General features: G+C 36.7%; 1 protein-coding gene across 3 annotated transcripts in view; it reads right to left on the bottom strand.

Annotated features, from left to right (window-relative positions):
- Positions 1-1,079: 1,079 nt before the first annotated feature.
- The window catches only part of BMP5 (bone morphogenetic protein 5), a 55,807-nt gene continuing 36,005 nt past the window's right edge, over positions 1,080-20,881 (bottom strand). For all 3 annotated transcript variants that reach the window (XM_048078086.2, XM_013172252.3, XM_013172262.3), the window contains 4 exons: positions 16,460-16,657; positions 8,937-9,013; positions 6,963-7,073; positions 1,080-3,290 (listed from right to left, as the gene is read on the bottom strand). In XM_048078086.2, the coding sequence (XP_047934043.1) occupies positions 3,141-3,290; positions 6,963-7,073; positions 8,937-9,013; positions 16,460-16,657 (536 nt within the window). In that variant the 3' untranslated portion in view covers positions 1,080-3,140. The remainder of the gene's footprint in view (positions 3,291-6,962; positions 7,074-8,936; positions 9,014-16,459; positions 16,658-20,881) is intronic.

Raw genomic sequence — 20,881 nt, 5'->3', positions numbered from 1 at the left:
CATTTCCTCTTATCCAGTTCCTTGTTCCTGGGGAGAAGAGACCGACTCCCACCCCGCTACAAACTCTTTTGAGGTAGCTGTAAAGAGTGATGAAATCTCCCCTGAGCCTCCTTTTCTCCAAGCTAAACAACCCCAGTTCCTGCAGCCGCTCCTCATAAGTCTTGTTCTCTAGACCATTCACCAGCTTCATTGCACTCCAGCACTTCGATGTCCTTCTTATAGTGAGGGGCCCAAAACTGAACACGGTACTCGAGGTGCAGCCTCACCAGAGACGAGTACGGAGGGACAATCACTTCCCTAGTCCTGCTGGCCACACTCTTTCTTATATGAGCCAGGATGCTGCTGGCCTTCTTGGCCACTTGTGCACACTGCTGGCTCGTTTTCCTTTTTCTTTTTCTTTTGCTCTTTAAACTCTTTCCATTGTTAAGGATGCATAAAACTTAAACAACTTTAAAAAGGATAAAATTCTCATGTCTCCTAAATGATAATGGAATGAACTTAGCAACTAACTATATAAATAAATACAGATTATATATATATATAATTCAATACAGTTACATGCATATTGTTATATACATATTTATATTTATATATATTATGTTTAAATATATATAAAGCAAAAGCTAATTGATACAACCTAATAAACAAAAAGCCCTATACTAGGTACTCTTGTAGAAGGGATTAACTGAACAAGTTTTCATGAAAACACACACACAACCTTGTTCAGAGCATGGTGAAGGTGGTGCCACTATCCTTTCTTTCAAACAGAGGAATGATCAGTTAGGTATTTAAGGAAATCTTAAAGAATATTTCTGCTTTCTAGTATATTTTGAGCAGAATGTGAGCAGTTTGGAGGTATGATTTGGAAGTGTAATATTTATTTAAAAATTAGATGTTTCAATGAGCTGCAACTTAAGACAAAAAAAAAAAGTGATTTTGCAAACTATCTTCATTAAAAAATGAACTGCAACAAAATCTATGCATAACTATTGGCAATCTCTTGCTTTTACCTTTAAGAGAATAGATGAAGCTGGTGTCATTTTGTCATGTGTCAGAAGCAAAATCACAGTAGAACAAGATAGCGTTAGAGGTTTATTATGTCTCAAAATATAGAAATATATTCCAACAGCATATTTTAAAGAATAATATAACAATAATCTTCAGTTTCTTATTCTCAAAATGGTACACCATCATTTAAAAATATATTACTTAATGTACCCCAAACTTAGTTTCCATCAAATTCTATTTAGAATAAATCAAGTTCTAAAAAGCATATCCACCTACCCACTTTATACAGAAACAAGTAAATTTTTTGAAGGTAACTGAGGAATTTAAATTGTTTTATTTAGCTGTTCCAAAATGATAATTCAGTTGGGGACATAGTATTTTGATATAAACCCTTGTGCATGAACTGCAACTAAACATAGATATGTAGGTAATGTAAGCATAAAATAGAAATTGAAGTGTAAAATGGAACTGTTGTATCGAGGAGAAAGAGCTCCCAAGACTGAAATCAGAACTGTTAATTAAAAAAAAAAAAAACAAACCTGATTGTATGCATAAAAAGATGTATGTAATATTCCAATAGCAAGATAAATTAGTTTCTGCAAAAAAGGCAGTTGCACATTTGCATGCATACACAGTCACACACACACTGATTTTATCAGTGTCATAATCTGAGTTTTCTGAAATATGTCTTAAATAACCACTAAAGTCAGAGTTTACATGAATAGATTGTCTAAAGAGAAACTGAAATGTTGTATTCATTTTTAACAACACTCTGAGAACTGTTTAAATGAAGCATTTTTAATCAAGGCAATTCATGATAAAAGCATATTATACTTAGCCATTTAATAAAGAGAAAACAGAGTTACTATTTTCCCATTTTGATAATGTGAAAACAAACAGATGTCCAAATATTCTAAATGTGGTAAATTTAAAATAAGCATATGGGTGGTAGTGATGGGAATGATAATCTGTAATAAATTGTGCAATTCACAACCACAGGATTTTATTTGAGGCCGAAAATTTAGGGAGGTTAAAAATGATTTGTATGGATTTAAGAATTTTCAAAGTTGTAATAACTGATGTTAAAAGGAAAGATATCCCATCTTACATCTTATTATTGAAACCAAACCTGTTAGAAAGGAAGATGGGACAAAAAGTAGGCTGCAAATTACCCAGCAGTTCGTTATGAAAGGTGTTTTTCATCTTTCCTTGTGAACAACCACCATCAGGGTCAAGTATATAATAACTTGTCTTTGTAATGGTAGCACTTGTGTGGTTTTTGTTTGATTTGACCTTGTGTTGTTATAAAAATATTTGCCACGGTAGTGTGATGTGATAGGTAATAGACTGATGTGATTTGAGGTAAGAACGTTGTAGTTCAATTTTTAGTGTTAACTTGGAAAGTCAGAGAGAGATGCTAGAGTCTGTCTCCACAGAATTCCTGAAGCTTTGGGCCTTTTGCAAGCCCTGTGGCCCACAAGCCAAGAAGTAACACGCTCCTCCAGTTACACTCATCTTGTTAAAGAAAATAGTTACAACAATTATGTGCAATCTCTTCACTTCTATTTTCTATCTACTATTTATTTACTTAAACGCTGTTCAACATTTCACTTTTTCTACCGGAGCAGAACTTCTAAAAGAAAAAATATGTTTAGCCAAGCAGTTTTGTTTATTTTTTTTTCTGTGCCTTTTTCTAAATAAATACCTTTCCACAGTTTTCATTGGCACAATATGACCAAACGTATTTTAGTTCCTTTAACAATATGAAGCAGTAACAGAAGTTCTGGAGTTTCTAACTTAAAAAAAAAATCAGTACAAAGGTTTTACTTAAAAGTATTGAAATGGAATGAAATAGGTTCCAGTATGTTCAATTGAAAAAATTAGTTTTTGAAGTTCTACTGCATAGTAAGGTGACCCATAATATAAATGGTTTTGAAATTTTGCTCATACAAAAGAAACTATATACTTTTAAATAAATAAAAGCTACTATATACATTATATTGTACATTTAAATGAGAGATGACATGAAATGGAACAAATTTAGGACTGCCTTTTCATCAGCAAGGCTCATATCTTGACTTTATTACAATACTGAATAAACCCCTCTGCTTTAGATTATTATTTTTTTCATTCTAGTGGCAGCCGCATGAACGCACCACCATATTCCTGTATTTTTTTAAAATAACATTGGAACTGTCATCAAAGTAGAGCACGGAGATTGCATTCAGTTTTGTTGGTGCACAGCATGGCTTTGGTACATGATCAGGGAACATCAAATGAACCTGAAAGACAGATAAATACATAGCTCATATATCAAACAGAGAGGTACAAGGACAACGTCAGTGCAAGACATGTCTTTGCAATTCAGAGAGTTCTGTGGTTGCAGATTTTCCTCGGTTAGCAACTTTAAAGCACAGCTTACCTCCAGAATGTTGCTCTGATTTCAATCGTGCGGGCAGAGTTATACAATAATAGCAGATGGAGAGATAAATGAGGAGGAGCGGCCAAGATACAAAGTTGGTTTTCAGATGAAATTTAGAAAAGAGTTGAAGCTAGGCTGTAGTTCAGGAAAACACATATGTTAGTGCCATCTCTGCTGAGGATGATGCTTAACATGAAGCACATGCTCATGTCCTTGGTCTCACTGAGACTCCAGCATATGCTAAAATGCTTTCTCACATAGAGTCTCAGCATGGAGGAAAGTTTGTTACAGGCAGCAAAGGCTGTGCAGGCAAAGGCTGGTACTGAAACACTGTTTTCAGTCTACGAAAGAGTAAGATGTAGGTTTTCAGACAGCATGAGTGTATTTAAAGGTTTTATCTAGGTATCTGTGGATCCAATTCTACTTCCACTGAAGTCAAAATCAATTCATAATGTGGGTGCCAGCTGGACAGGAGGTATGGGGAAAGGACAGAGACAGAGAAGGCTTTCTGTACACTAGGCTGAAATATATCAATGAAAGGTTAAAGAGAAGAAAAACAGTTTTGAACAGCATCCAAGATTGAACAAGATCTAGTGGAAATATCTGAAAATTGGGGAAATACAAGTTCTTTGTACTTGAAAGAAGGTTGGATGTAATACTCTACACGTGCTGAAGACTTGGAAACTGGGGAGGCCAGAAAGGAGGGAGTTGTAATACAGAGGGCAAGAGATTATTAAAGCATGGATGAAGTCTTCAGCAGTAATAGGTTTCATTTGTATGTTAAGTCTTTGTAAATCTGTTAGAGCCATCTGTCTCGCAGTGATATAAGCCCAGAGACTTTGCCAGACAACAGAGAACAGTCTATCAGGAAAAGATTTTTACATAACTGTTACCATGAGAAGATCTTTTGAAATGAGCAATAATAAATTCTGAAGTAGCAATTTAGAAAGGGTTTAGACACATTTAAAAACAGTTTAACAAATGAATAGCAAAGCATTGGAGAAAAGAGTGATTGTGCCTTGTCTAAGCAGATGTTTGCCCTGCCATCAGTGCTGGTTCTGCCAGCCCCTGCCACCCCAGAAAGGAGCCCCATGGCCCTGCTAGCCCCTCACAACAGTGATGCTCACAGCCTTTTAAAGAGTGAGCATCTTTATTAAGGCAATAATTCCAAAAGCCTGGAAATCAGTGGGTCTACCTGCTGACCCTCTGACTTGAGTGACCATGAGGTCAGTTCTGTGCCAGCACCTTTTCAGTGTCTGATGGGAGGAAAAGAAAGCTAATGTAATTTATTAAGTACAGTCTATCTTGTATTTATATGCATCTGTGTCTTCTGTCTGCCTTAGTTGAGCCTCAGAAAAAGAAGAGAGAGAGGTACTGGCCCAGCATTTCTCCTATGCTTATTACAAAAGAAAAGAAAAGAAAAATGAGTCAGTAATGTTTGGAGGGGTACCAAGGAACAATCACTCCCCAAACCAAAGAGTGGGCCTTTTTAGAATGGTGTAATCAGTATGGCTGAGAGATGATTACATTTGGATTAGGGTGGGGTGTATGAATAATTGTTTCCCAAGCCATCCCCATGTGCACACCTTGTGTAAATCTGAATTGTGCGTAATTTAAACCAGAAAGCATACAACTACTGTTATCTCATCTAATTTATGTGCAGTTAAAATTTAATTAGCCTCATGATTTTTTGGCTGCACAACTGAATGCATATACAGTACATGCAGAGGGAGACACACAATTCCAAAAAGGCCATAAAAAGGAGGGAAAAATCTAAGTATCCAATTTAAAAAAAAAAAAAAAAGTGGACAATCTACACAAATTTCTTAACCATAGTAAATTAAGCATTTTTGGAAAGAGTAGACGTAGAAGAGAAAATAGCACTGGGCCACTTCTTATTTAAAAGCCCATAATTGTAGAAAGGAACTCTAACCTGGGGATTGCACTGATATTGGCAAATTTTCTGGGCAATGTTTACATAATGCTAAACTTCTGCTTTGCTGACCTATTTCTTTGCAGTTCGGGACTGTATGTATTCTGTTCTTCATCATCTCCTAGGCACATTGCTATATTCCTTGCCAAATAGCATTTGATGTTCCACTTCACCTGAACCTCTTACCACAATTCTGTATATTTCCAGACTCTGACTTTTTCCCTTTTTTTGTGAATCTTGCTGACTTCAGTTCTGGGATAGAGGAATAATGTTACACCGGTGGCTGGACTTGTAGAAGGTGCATAAATGAGACGTTGAACGGAAAGAAAAAGGTCTCAGAACATGCTGAGTTTCTAAGAATGTCCATTTCACTTAAGATAGCAACATTCACAAGAAAATTTTGTTTTCTGTCAGAAACAAACAGGGAAGACCAAACTTTCTTTGCTTGGGGGTTTTGTTTTATTTTCTTTACTTTTGGTTTTGCTCGGGAGGGTAAAAGCTGCACACTTTTCTGAAGGGGAAAGGCTTTTCAGGACAAGTTTGTTGTTGTTGTTGTTTGTTTGTTTGTTTGTTGTTTTTTTGTCAAAATCAAAGAAGATCAGCAACAAGCAACACAGACTCATCAGGATAGTCAGGTGTAAGGACACTTTTCTATCATCAGTTTAAATCAGAGGGAAGCTTAAACCCATGTTTCTCTATTTGCAGTCAAGTGCCTTGATGTTTTCAGAAACTCATTAAGGATGGCAATCTTCTCTCCTGATTTCATCCTCCCACTCCCTTCTTGTGTATCTCATTTCTCTGTTGCATAATCAGTCTGCTAATAGTGATGATGTTCAGAGACTGTTCTTCAGCTGGCACAGGTGAAAAATCATGACCAGACATCAGACCCATAGCATTGCATTCTAAAGGTCTCAATTTCTGGAGGTGCTGTGTTTTCGAAAATATAGCTGAATACTTCTGGGCTGGAGGAGGACTTGCCAGCTGCTCCAACTAAGATCATCCTTTTGGCTGCTCTGGCTGGTGTACAGGACTAACTGGCAGAGGCAAAAGGCTGCCTGCAAATCTTTTACATGTACCAGGCAGAGCAACAAATCCAAACACACTTATAAATAAGTTCTATTTGTTAGCCAGGCGTGACTGAACACAATTTCTTACATGCAAATGCATCTGTTTGCAAAGATTCACACTAAATTACATTTTAAAGCTCTCTGCCAACAGCTGACAATAGAGGTCCACTGAGTGGCCAAATGTCAACAATTCCGTAAGGTATATTATATAGATGCTAACATGGAGCTTCAATAAGCTACAAAAAACTCCGGGGGAGCAGGGGCCCCCTTTGGTTCCTGTCTACACAATTCTCCAATAATAAGACATGGTCTTTTGATGTATTATTGCTTTTGAAATGCAATGGAAACCTATCGCACAGACCATTCTGGACAGTTCATCTGCTCTCCACTGTAATCATCAAATCATATCTTTGAAATGGGTAATTATTTATAGAAATAATCAAGGTTCAATAGTAGTAAGCAGAGGAAGAAACAGGCCCTGTCCCAAGACATGAGTGCAAAATAGACAAGTATAACATAGGCAGAGGCATACCAGTGTCTGAACGATGGCGTGGTTTGTTGCGTTCATGTGGGCATTGAGGGGAAACGAACACTCTCCATCGCAGTAAAATGCAGCATAGCCCTCTGGTGCAATAATCCAGTCCTAAAACAAGAACAAATAAACCCACTCCTTTTTTTTTTTCCTCACTCAGAAAATATAAAACTATATCAAGCTAACTAAGACTTGTCCAAGGACAAAATGAACTTCAGAATGTGGCATGTTAAAATACTTTTTTTGCCAAAAAGAAAAAAATAAAAAAGAGAGAAAAAGAAAAGCATTTGCTTTCTTCCTGCAAAACTCCAATGAAAATTAGATTAAACAGAAATCTGTGCTGAATACCAACTAATGAGGCTGTAACAGGAATTAAAGGCCCAAACATGTTTGTTAAAATACTTTTCTTCCCAGAGTGAAACTCTTGGATGCTTTTTTGTGTAACAAAATTAATTAAAATCTATCCTCTTTCTTCATCATATTCATTACCATTAATTGTATAATTTCATTAGACTAATGGTTACTAGAGATTACCCAGTCGAATGGTACCGAATCATGTATTTTGAGAACGTCTAGCAACACAAACAGCATACGGAAAAGATAAAATGGGGGAAAATATTTTAAAATGTTAATGAAATCTATGCATTTAATTTGCTGAATTCTTCTTTTGTTAGGCAAAGGTATTGGAGTTGCTGTGGGAAAAAGGGAGGGAAGCAAGTACCTATTTCATGGTTTTTGTTTCTTTTTCCACCCTGAGACTCCACCCCGAATCTCACAGATCGACTATTATACAGTGTAACTTTGGTTCTCCAACAGAAACTCTGAACTTTTCAAGTATTTTTTGTGGAAAAAAAAAAAAAAAAAAAGATTTTCTTTCTTGACTGACTGATTTAAGAGCCTTGTGCATTGGGGGGCATATCAGAATTTCACATTTCAAAAAATGAAAGAACTTGTGATACCTGACAAAGACAGAGAGACAATGGCTCACTTGTTCAATAGCCTGAGCTCAAGTCAATACGACAAACTTACTCTGTCACCATGGACAGGGTACTTATGCTCTGCAAACTTGGGAAAAGACTATCTGCCTACTTCTTCAGGCTGCTGTGAGGACACACATACTACAAAATTCAGACAGGGCCTTGAGAAGATATGAGAATCTGAGCTAGATGTCTTAAGGATGCGCTTTCATTAAAGAGCACACTTTTTCTTCTCGAGACTATATAGTCTGTTTTCCTCATAGAGATGCCGTTTGAAATAATTCAGAGAAATGTGAAAGCAGACATCTCTGATTTCTTAACAACATATGCAACATTTCTAGGTTATAGGCTTCTGGTGGCCTTCTTGTTCTCTCTTTATAGACTGCTCCTTATCTTAAAACAAACAAACAAACAAACAAACAAAAAAAAACTAGACTGATCTCTATTTTCTTTTCCTCATCATGCCCTATCTCTGTCTTTGTGACCTTTTACTACAAGTACCTTCTTTTTCTCGTTACTATACAACAGGGAGAGTTTGTCCTAGGAATTACATCAACTTAGCATCAGTGTAAAAGCCACTGAGCAGTGATCCAAGCTCTCCTTGCCTATGAACCCCAAAGAAGTGAAATCTCTCTGAGTTGCAGTAGACTAGAGAAAGGAGAATTTGAGTGCAAATTTCAAAAGTTTCTTTGCTTACTGTGGGAATTTTTGTTTTATCTACTGCAGGTCTACTCAGATCTTGAGTAATGGTCCAGATTTATCTTTTAGTGAATAAATCCAGATCGTAAAGTCAGTCATCTGCAAAATGTTTGAGAGAATAGCAGCCAAAAAAAGTAAAGAGATAGTGATAGGGTTGCATTGCAGAATGCATTTAAAGAATTTGTCTCTCATCAGTGAAATACCAATTACCATGAGAAGAACAGACTGTAAATACTGGGAGACAGTAAAATAGATTGTGCCATTTAGCACTGATAGGAAACAGAATTTATAACCATACCTGCCATCCCAAGTCTCGGAAACTCACGTAAAGTTCATGTTTCTTACATGCTTGCTTTTGCTCACTTGTGTTATAATCTATAGGAAGAAAATAAAAATTAATAACTTTTTTTTTTTAGAAACATTGCTAGAACTGACAAGATTTAGCTCCTGAACAAACTGTAAAAAGGAAAGGTACAAGCATACTGTCATTTGTCCTCACAGAGTCGGTAATAATGTCAGTATAAACTAGGAAATTCAGAATCACCAGTATCAGCCTAATGCAATTTGTGTACAGCAGAAACGACACCCTCAGCATTAGGGAAAACAGTTCACATGACCTGTTTGCTCTCTAGCTATGTAACAAATCCTATAATATTCATATAGGTAATTCAAGGAGGACACTGACAGCCTGATCTAAGGTATACTGAAGTCTTCGGCCTGTTAGCACAGATTTAATTGTCAGGTAAAGAAAGTAGCCCAGTTCAAAAGATAAATTAACAAAGACAAAAATTGTCCTGAAACAACAAAACTTCCAAAGGTCTATTATTAGCATGTTTTTTACTCATTTTTAAATCATATTTTCTGGAAACATTCACCAGTCAATGATCTTTAGTTTTAAATCTACTAATATACACAAGTAGAATAACAGCTGCTCTTTTAAGGTTTGAATGTTTCTGTAGTGTCAGAAATATGTCAGGATCAAAGGACATGAAGAACCTTCCATATGTGCTTCTCCAGAACAATCTTAAGTCTTGAGAAAATGTAGTATTTGTTCCCCACTGCCCCTGAGGAACAGGAAAAGAAGGAGGTGTAGACATGCCTTCACTCCATTAGCAGCCCAGAATTGGTTTAGAGAGCTATTTGAGTGATGCAATCAGTGAGGCATGTGATGGAGCAGGGTTCCGTTTAAAGAATGCTTAAAGTGTGGGGTTTTTTGACCAAAATAACTATTCTGACAGAAAAGAAAAAAAAGTTGGCTGAAATTCATGAAAAAAAAAAAAGACACTGAAAAACAAACAAAATCTTCATTTTCAAGAACAGATTTTTTTTAGATAAAGTTTCTTAACACTTGAAGCTGAAATGGGATGGTCTCTGTTTAAAAGTTCCAGGAAAATTGAAAGAGTGTCCTTTTTCATATAAAATGAAAAAGAAAAACACCGCACAATTTTCATTGCACCCTGTTATAACATGGAAGAGCTTTCTGTTGACTGGAAGAACTTCATGACTTGCCATAGAAACTGTAGAAGAGAGAAGGAGGTTCTTCTAGAATTTGTACTTTGATCCTACAAGGTTTCTTACAGCTTGATTGAATGAAAAGCTTGCATATATGTTTAGAAATATTATAGTCTCATTAATTAAAGCTCACAATTAGGTACTGTGAAATCATAGAATTTGTAGGCTGCAAAAAGTCTCAGTGATAATTTAGTTCATCTTTCTGCTGTAACATGGAATTGGTATATACAGAGTATTGCTGACAGTTGTTTGCCTAATGTATAGTCCAAAACCTCCAAGGCAGTGAAATGTATAGCATCTGAGATAACCTGTTGTAGTGCTTCTCTATCTTTGTAGAAAACTCTTCCAAATAACTGTCCTAAATGATCTTTTCTGTGAATTTACCAATTGCTTCTTGTCAACTGTATCGTTTTCCTGAATTCTTCTCACTTTCTCTGTGACTTTCTGAAGATCTGATAGCCAAAACTGAACACAGTCTCATGTAAAGTAAAACAATTATTTGCTATGACTTTTGGATGATTTTCTAGCTGTAGACCACAGAATGGGAATTTTAAAGCAAAATCACACTGCTGAATGATCAACTTCAGATCCTTTTTTGATGTAATGCTGCCTAGCCATTTTAGGATTGCTTTGTATTTATATAAATCACCAGCATCATTGCAGAGTCACTGTCTGACATTTTGAGTGTTCTGGAGTAGTGACTGGAGAATATTTCTCATGATTCAGAAATGGGAAATGCCACACCCATCTTCAAGAAGGGCAATCAGCCTAACCTCAGTTTCTGGGAAGGCTGTGTATCAAACCCTCCTGGAAGCCACATCGAGGCATATGAAGAACAAAAAGGTGTTTGGGAACAGTCAACTTGGATTTACAAAGGCCTAACTGTGCCTAAACAACCTGACAGTTTCCTGTGATGAGCTGGCTAGCTTTGTGGGCTAGTCAGAACTGGGTGTTCACATTGCTTTTTGGAAGGTTTTTGATATGGTCTCCCATAGTATTCTTATAGCCAAATTGATCAGATATGGTTTGGATAGGTAAAGAATATAACAAGTGGAAACTTGGCTGGACTGCTGGGCTCAGAGGGTTGTGATCAGTGGTACGAAGTCCAGCTGGCAGCTGGCTGCTACGGATGTCCCTCAGGGACCAGTACCGGTGCCAGTACTGTTTAATGTCTTTGTTAGCAACCTGGACAATGGGACAGAGTGTGCTCTCAGCAAGTTCACAGAGAATACCAGACCTGGGGAGAATCATCCATCATCCAAATTACCAATAAAATGTTGGACCAAATCAGATCCAGAAGAGACTCAATGAGATATCATTAAAAATACCCGTCCAAATTTTAGTTTTATTGGTAACATGCTATTTGAATATATATATATATATTTTTTTTTTATCAAGCTATGTATATATTTTCTGTTGAAGGCACCTGGGCCCCAAAATGTCTCCTGAGATGGTGTCAAAAACTGTGCACAAGTTGAGATATATCCATTTGCAGTTCTAAATAACTTGCAATATCATCATGAGTGTTAAGTTAGGCTTTCTAACCTATAATATCCTAAACCCCATTCCTTTTTAAAGGTGAATACTACTTTCTTTCCTAGCCCTAGCATTTTCCTAGCATTCTCTTAGACCTTAATGAGCTATTTCTCAATGACAGCCATTAAAGATTCAGCTCAGTTCTCCACAGGTAGCTAGTTACCTGCTGCCATGTGAGATACCGTCTCTTGGCAGGTAGGGCCAAAATATATGCCCACATCCTATACAGAACTCCTGCATCTTTCTGGAGTAGCCACTGAAAGCAAGGCAGGATACTCTAAGACACAATGAGTTTCCAAAAATCTATATGCTTTCAATATAACCAAGAACTCTTAGTCATCCCTTGTGCTGAATTGCCTGTAATCTAGCATGTTCTGCACATACATTAGAAGTAAGGCAGTGGAAGGGGAGTGCAAAGGAACTTTAAATTTGAAAAAATTGAACTGTCTCACTATTTCTTTACAAGGATCTGTATACTGATTTTCACTAATATCAGCACTTGTAGGAGGTAAATATTGAGCTTTTATGTTTCAGCCATAAATAAGAATTTTAAATTCAGTATATACAATGCAAGTCATTTTGAAAAAAAAAACAAAAAACAAAAAAAAAACTATGACTGAAAAATGTGGGAAAGATATGCATACGAGACAGTCAGGGAAGTCACAATCTGCTTTTAGATAGCACCCAAGCAGTCAAACTAATGTAAGCTGAAGATTGTGCTTTTGTAAGTTCTCTCAGTCATGACATTTCCATATTTAAGAATATGTACAGAAGTTTTAGTACTAGAATACAGCAGAAGTGTCTACAGTTAAAGGAGAAAGGCTGAATAATAAACGTGCATCACTGCTGAGATGTGTTGATTGCCTTGATATTCTGAATTACTTGAATATAGGTTAACCAGGAGTGGATGTGCAGTCACACCACGTTACCTGATATGGTGGTCTGCATTTTATGTGAAGACATGAATCTTTAGCCATGTAATCCACACACCTATGAAGAAAGCTAAACTCAGGCAATGTGTATTCCTTCCTTGAATTCTATCTTTCATACAAGACAAACGTGTCTATTGTAACATTGCATGTAAGAATCAAATGTGACATTTATGACAAGATTTGGTGCCAAGCATCCAATTTCATATAATGCAGCTTCAAGGCCCATATGCTTATTTTGTCAAGAATCAAAACTATAGGATATTATGGGTAAGTGACTGTTGTTCCCAACATTGTCAGGGATGGCAGTTAGGGTTCAAACCCCTACATAGCAGAAGGAGTTGTGGAAGGAGGGCAAGAAAATATAAGAAATTTATAAAAGAATTATTATTATTATTTATTTATTTTGGCAGGGAAAATAAAGACATTGAGACGTGACTACGTATACTATCATGTGTTCTTCATTAATTAGTGTGACATCAACCAACAAAATACAGGAAATGCACAGTTAAGCACTGTTTGTTTTTTTTTATCTCATCACATTATGGCCAAAATGTATGTAGTTTACCGTGTAGTAAGTATTCAAATGTGGATATCCTCTAGTGCCTAATTATACATATATCAATATATTCTTTTTAGGTAAAGCTCAAAAAGAAAAAATAAAGTCAGACTTTGTTTCAAGGCAGAGTTATATGAGGTACTTTGGGAACAAATTGTCTTGTTTTGATTTGTTTTATTTTTTCATTTTATGTTCAGTTTGACCACGATAGAACTGGATAAGTAATAAACACTTCTATCCTCTGTGCAGGCAGGTGAGGTCTGAATGCTAAGTTTCTTTTCTGTGTCTTTGCACTACATTGAGTTCATGTTCTTTTGAAGATTTTAGGAACATAGGGATGCTGGCATCAAATCTGTTAATATTTACCCAGCTGTTATAATAATAACTGGTGCATATAGATTTTATTTTCTCCATTTTGTGTTTGTCTATATCCTCATGAATAATTCAAAAATGTGTTTTCCAGTGGAAGGGGAGAACTGAGTTGCCCAGCAGGGCTATCCTTTTTGATGTGCTGAGAATATAGTAACACTAATCGCTGGGGTCCAAAAACATAGAAAAGAAATGAGACAAAAAGCAAAAGACAAAAGGCAACAGGAAGGAAGAAGAAAAAAAAAAAAAAAGAAGTGGGAAAAAAAATAGAAAAATAGAAAGAGAAAAAACAAGAGAAAATCAAAAAGAAAAGGAAGTAAGGATTGGAGTAAATTTGGGATTGACCTGCAGAGAAAAATATAACTGAACGCTGTGACTTATAAGTAACGACATACCTACCTGGCTCTGGCTACTTAGATGAACATTTGTCACTGTCAAAGTCTGACTTGGATGCTCTGGATATAGGTTGTAGAACAAGCTTAGAAACAAGCATCTACATCACACAGTGACTTTTGCCCATCCCTGTGTCTTTTGCTTCCACAGGGCCTTGCATCAGGGAATAAATGAGAATTGAATGTGGCCTCACAGACCACTGTGAGGAGGAGGATGGGCAGAGTTCTTTGGGTTTTTCTTTTGATGAAATATGAAGAGAAGAACTAGAAACCTCTGGAAGCTGTGTAGAACTAGCAGCCAGCCTCCTCCAAGAAGCTTGCTGCAGTGAAACCCATCCAGTGCACTTGTCCAGTTCCTGGGGCTGCTATACAGAAGAAAAAGGGCATAGCTTTTCCCTGATAGCAGGCTGTGCCTGTGTTCTGCAAAGATGTGAACATCTGGGAAATAAGAATGTGTTCTCTCCTTCAAATCATTTTTTCACACTGCAGCATCTGGATAGAATGTGCACATTACCTTTGCAGTCATCAGTGTGCTCATCCACAGATTTTAGTGAGATTTTTTTCAATAATTATCAAAACAGAAAGCATTTTAGATCACTTACAGCATGAAAATTCCTATAACTGATCTTTAAGGGCATACAAACAAAAGGAGTTTGTTTATGTGTGTTTACTGCTGGTGAAAACTGCAAGGCAACAGCATGAAAGCAAATTTGCTGTTGTGCAGGAGCTAGTCCTACAAGCAGTTTTGCTATGGAGGACATTGCTATGTGAGGCTGCTATGTGAGACTCATCTACCTGTAGCTTTACCACCTATTCCAGCCTGCCCACATCTTGCTACCCCCATCTCCAGTCACAGGTTGCTGCCCATGCCTTGATGCAACTGCACATGCAATTGCTTCTTAATCTAATTTTGTTCTAACACTAAGGTTTTCTGAAACTACAATCTTTTTGACAGAAATATGGCATGGATCAACATATATAGTGATGCATATCTATGGCTATGCAGGCTGGGGCCCAAAAGAGGTTAGGAGAAAATTTGTTTCATAATACACATTTCACTAGAGATATTCTGATTTTTCTTGTTTTACAGCAGTTCTGGAGCAAGACTGGATGCATAAATGAGGCTGACCAGTGTTTTGAGACATACATACAACTCTTCATGAGGCAATTCTCATGCTGATGCAACTTGCTGGCATGTGTTAAGGCTGATTTTTTTCCCAGGTTAAACCAGCAGGGAGGTTGTGTTCATCTTTCCTGTTATAATCAAGCAGGCTTAACAAACCTGTGCAGTTTTCATTTCCTCATGGACTAGAAAGACGGGATTCAATTTGAAGTATGATACTTATATTTAGGTATCTTAAAAGTAATGTGCACTTAGATTACTGTTTCAATATATATACATATAATTCTCAAAATTAGTAGACATTTTCCAGAAAATATTAGAAGACTTTAACTTTTTTTGCTGTTGTTGTTCAGAGAGAATATTACTTACCCTGGAGGTAACAGAGAGTATTTTAGATTTAATGCAGTTACAAAGAGCATATTTGACTGTATTTAAAGAAAACAAAACCAAAAACAACACAAGAAAACCTCATGTTGTAAAATTCAGTCCAAAGTCTTTATGAAAATAGCAGAAGTACATTGTATGGTAGCAGGAAAATCGAAGGAACGGTTTCTGCAGAACCAAAGCTGATCATACTAGAATCATCCAAAAGGCAAATTCATTTCCTTTTCTGAAGTGAATGAATATAGAGCTAGCATAAGCTAGCAAACGTAACTGATGTGCATGCTTAAACCACATCTGAGTTACAAGACTTCTGAAGAAGTTTAAATAGTTAATAAGGACAGAATGCTTAGTCAATATCACTTTATAAATAATGGATAATAATACCTTTTTGATATAGGGCATGTATTATTTTTTTAATAATAAGAAGTTAAAATTGCCTAGCTGGTGACTTTTTTGTTATTTATTTATAATTGCTCTCCTACAATATCGACTGACGGGAGTTAAAAGTTAGTTGTGCAGATGAGCTGTTTGTATTATAGTTACACAGAATATCAGAAAACCTTTCGATATTCAAAAACAAACAAACAAATAAAACAGTTGTAAACAGAGATCCCTGGTGCCTTAATAAATGTTAGGAGCTTTACAAAACGTAGGATCTTCAGAAGGAACACGTGCATCTCTCTAAGTCACCTACCTCAGAAATAACTATGTTCCAGATCTGCAATTGAAACTAGAGAAATAGCAGTGCATTTTTTTCTACCTACACCTCAAATACAAATAAAATTGAGTCATACATGTAAGTGAACCAACTCACTGAAGGTAGATCATGCTCAGGGTCAGCATAACAAAAGAGGCTTAAGCAAAGCTATAGGGGCAGGCAGAAACATGGCAGGAACACAGTTTCTGACAGCTCAGCCAATGAGCAATGTCTTGTTAAACTGCTGAGACACCACTGCATTTGAGCAGGTGCCCATAACTCCTGTAAACAGAGACTGGTAATTCATAGCTTCGTCTTACCCCCAACACTTGGCATCCTAGAAGACTCCTGATGACTACTAGATTTGTTGCGGTTCTGATTTTTTCTTTTATTGTTGGCTGCTCGGACAGAACGGAAAAGCACTTCGCTCGCCTTGAAGAATGCAACCATGAATGGCTGTTTTGACTGAGGCCCTTGTCTTCCAACCAGGCCAGCAGATTTAACACTGATACTTCGACCTATAAGGCAATGGAAATCATAAGTTATATATATGAGGTGAAGTTCTGCCCCTACTGAAGCCACACTGGGATTTCCACCAGTGGCTGAAGCAAGGCAAGGATTTTGCCCATAACCCTGAAGTTACACGAATAGAAATCCTAACCTCCTTTTGTTTAAGAGAACTTAAAGGACAAAAAATTCAACAGTTTACAAAAGTTTCAACAGCTTTACAGGTAATTTGTCATTGCATGAAAGTACAGTCTCCATACACTGTGTATATTATTCAATACATGGATATTTTAATTCAGTCTCACATATGCATCTATAGAAGTGAAAAAATAAATGAGTCCCATTAAAGTCTATAGGCTATCAAAAGGATAATGTAATGCAGTCATCTAGTTTTTGCATCGCTTGGGTGTCAGATGTGAAAACTTATATCCCCAAAGCAAATATGTGGCAAAGAGAAGCATGGATAATAAATATACCTCTGCTTTAAAAACAAATATTGTACAGTGTTACTCAAACTGATGTCCATTCACTAGTAAAGGTAGGAAGGTGTTCAGTTGCTCAAGAGAACAGGGTTTGAAATATGGACTTTATTGATTCTGGTTCTGCACCCAAGGGATGTGCATATTTCTCGAAAATATTTGTTCAGCCAGGACCATGTGGTAGCCTCACTATATTATAGGATCTAAACCTCAGTAAAAGAAAAGAAAGCAAAACAACTCACTGAAACTGCATCAGTGACATTTCAGCAAATAAACCCTTGCTCTTAACAGAATTTATTTTGGCAGCATAAACACTTTTGTGCATACGTGTATTATGCAGAGCCCTTCAACCGTCAGAAAACGAGACAGTGTCATGTGAAGCTGTGCAGCTGTGCTGGGTGGGGGACACAGAGGTCCTTTAAATGGGGAGGTGCAGGCACGAGCACCACCCGCGCTGCAGCATCAGGGCACCGGGGGACTCCTCTAAACTGGCTGGAAATGTTTGTTGTGTGGACAACAAAGGAGCATCTGCCTCGCTAACCTGCAATACCATTAGCTTAATCACCCTGAAAGAGAACTTACAAATAAGCCTAGGAATCAACCTTATAGAAATAAGCATATAGGTTTCCTTTTCAAACACAAACGTACAGTGGCTGTATGCCAGAGTCTATATTTCTTAGAAAAACTCTATCACTGGCGTAAATGAAAGAGGCAGTTTGATTTGTGGTTAAAGTAGTTTCCATTCTACTTCCACTGTAACAAATGTATTAATTCAGCTCAGACTTCCTCCTTCTGGCAGCCCTTTTGCAGTAAAAAGAGAAATTAGAAGTTCCAGCCAAATACCATACCTTGAACTGACCCACTTCAATACATAAACACTTTTACAACATGTTTATTCAGGTGTAGCACTTTAAATTGGTTTAAGATGTTTCCAGTGACAGAGAGCCCAGCAAAGGCAGGAGAAGAACTGAGAAAGTTAGCAGTTATGGAGCAGAGTAATTGGCAACATATTCTGAACAATTTTGATAATTACTTTTTTGACTGCAAGGGAAAAATATATTTGTTGAAGCTTCTGATTTCATTTTAAATGTCTTTTTAGTCTTGCATTTCTTTAATTCTTCTTTTCATGTATTTATGTATGTAACTATTAAATAATTCAGTAACATTAATTTCTATATGTTCAAATATTCTGTTGCAAGTCAGATATGAAAAACTGTACAGACTATTCTCTATTCATTGAACATGGACAAACCAACCTCTTACCACAAAGTTCCAAGTTTCCCCTCATTTCTAGAGGGAATATTTTTTATTATTTTTCTTTATTTTTCGTTCCAAGGACTTTCAGAATTTTAATTTTATCTGTAAAAGATTAATACCTTACTGCTGAATAGTATTTTAAGAATACTATTAGATTTATATACTGAGTGCTGTAAAGATGTGTGTAGGTTTTCTGAATTGAAATCTAGGTTCTCTGAATTTACAATGGTGGATATTGTGTGCGAAGCAAAATATCCTTCAAACCAATGTGAACTCCCTTTAAAATAACTTTTAATATTATTAAGTTTCCTCTGGGTTTCCTTTAGACTTCAGCAATAAGATGACTATTAAGATTCCACAAGTTAGGGCTTACTTACTTATTCAGGGTATAGAGATATACCATAAAAAATTAAGCCTGTAACCCACAGCCTTTTTACACACAGAAACAGTTTATGTGACTTTATTCCTTTATTTGTTTGATCTTCTAAGCAGCCAGCCTGAGTTTTTAGGACCCATTTTTTTCAGTTCATGAATAGTATATGCACTGAATCTGCTCCTAGTGAAGTCAAGACAAAAACGATTATTGGCTTCAGTGGGTTCATCATTAAACTTTTCTCTCTTGGTTTATCATATTCCTTAGCTTAACTCTAACCTTCAGAAGATGAAGCAATCAAAATATACACTGCCCTTGAGACACTAAATTTCTTCTGAGGAAGATCTCTGAACTGTTTGGTTTGGAAATTCAAACTACATATGTTGTCTCCATTTTAGGTTGCTTCTGTGTAAAAGAAAGTTTGCATTTACAGAACTTCTATTGTTCTTTATTAAATAAAAATCCTGCTGCTGAAAAGCATCAAACATTTTGCTATAGCAGAGGATCAATCTCTTTGTCATAGTCTTGCCATAGTCTTGCGGTCACACCTTTTTCCATAGTATGGATTTCAGAACACAGTAAGAAAAATCTTACCCTAACTTGAACTGGTAGCAAGAAGCATTCACAGGCTTCATTTTTAGTAAGTGGTTGTAGTTTATCATTGCTAGTAACCATTTAGAAAACCTTTCTCTTGGCCTCAGTGACAACTGGAAATTCAGGTCTCTCCAGCACAGTTGTTCCCTACTGTGATACTAGAGCAGCATTTCCCAAAGTCAGCTGAATGGATCAGGTTGATCCCACATCTTCCCTGGCTTCACCAATTGGAAAAACCGAAACAGCAAGGTGTATCTCCACCTCTCTTGAGCGTGTCTGAAGAAGAATCAAATATGGTCAAGCATTCTGAATAATTGGCTTGGTTTTATACTTTCATATCTTTAATCCTGAAGATTTCAAAGGTTTTTTTTTTTTCAGACTGTATAGATGCACGCAGTGCAAGAAACCAGCAGTCGGTGATGCCCACTTCACTGAACCTAGCCACTGCATTTGAGCTACACCTAGCAAAAAGAAATAAGTGCAACAGATGGACTTACTCTGTGCAGGGACAATCTAGAGCCCTTGTATTCCTCACATTCTGGCACGTGCTTCTCAATCCTGCTATGATAATTTATTGTCTCTTTTCCATATTGACAGGTATATTTGGGGACTTAAAACTTGTTTAAAGCATTATGTCCCAAATCTGCTCAACTCCTTACTTCTTATTTATATGATTCTGAGTCCTTGGCAAGATATGTTTGTTTGACTTGGCATTTAAACTTATTTTTGGCTTTTATTCTATTTGATAGTAAAGTGCCCTTAGCAGTTTGCATAAAAGGTTGTATGGAAGTGCTGGTCTGAGTGACTGAATTGAATTAATATTATTTCCCTTTTAACATTCTGGCCTCTTATAATAAAGGAATATCTGTTTCAAAAACAGATGTTTTCATCTGTTGAATATCTGTTTTTCAAAAAAGCTGTGACATTCAGCTTAAAAGGTACTACCTCAACAATCTCGATAATTTTTTTTTATTTATTTTTTAACCCACAGAATAAGAACAGCAGTCAGAATCAACACTCTGGAGCTATTTGCTGTATCACTCCTGTGCATTATTTTCTGCTGTCACATGCAGTTACAGCATACAACTCCTTTCATAAACTGATTGAGTTCCATCTTAAAAATTCATTTTCTCCCCCAGCTACTCCAAATGGAAATGCAAGAGCGTTTCAAGCTTTCAGTAATAATCTGTCTCACAGTCCTGACCTGGAGAGATCACTTCATATTTCATGGCATTCTGAATCCTGACTTTTTCTGAGATCGCCAGCATGGATGCCAGTGACAGTGGTAAGATTTGTGACCTGGCTCTCTCTCCTCATGCAGTATATATTTTATGTAAGGCATTGAGCAGACACTAATTTTGCAAGAGCTTTCAGCCATTATGCGTCTTGGCCAGATTTACACTGGCAACACAGGACAACAAGTGATTCCAAGATCCATTATTTTGTCCTGAGTCATCGAACTGCAGCAAACCACTCATTTTGTTATGAAAAACAAGCACTTATTTACTTTCAAAAGTGTTCAACAAGCCACA

Source organism: Anser cygnoides, chromosome 3, assembly GCF_040182565.1.
Source record: "Anser cygnoides isolate HZ-2024a breed goose chromosome 3, Taihu_goose_T2T_genome, whole genome shotgun sequence".
Taxonomy (NCBI): Eukaryota; Metazoa; Chordata; class Aves; order Anseriformes; family Anatidae; genus Anser; species Anser cygnoides.
Note: the sequence above shows the minus strand (reverse complement) of the source record. Positions and strands in the feature narration are given on the sequence as shown.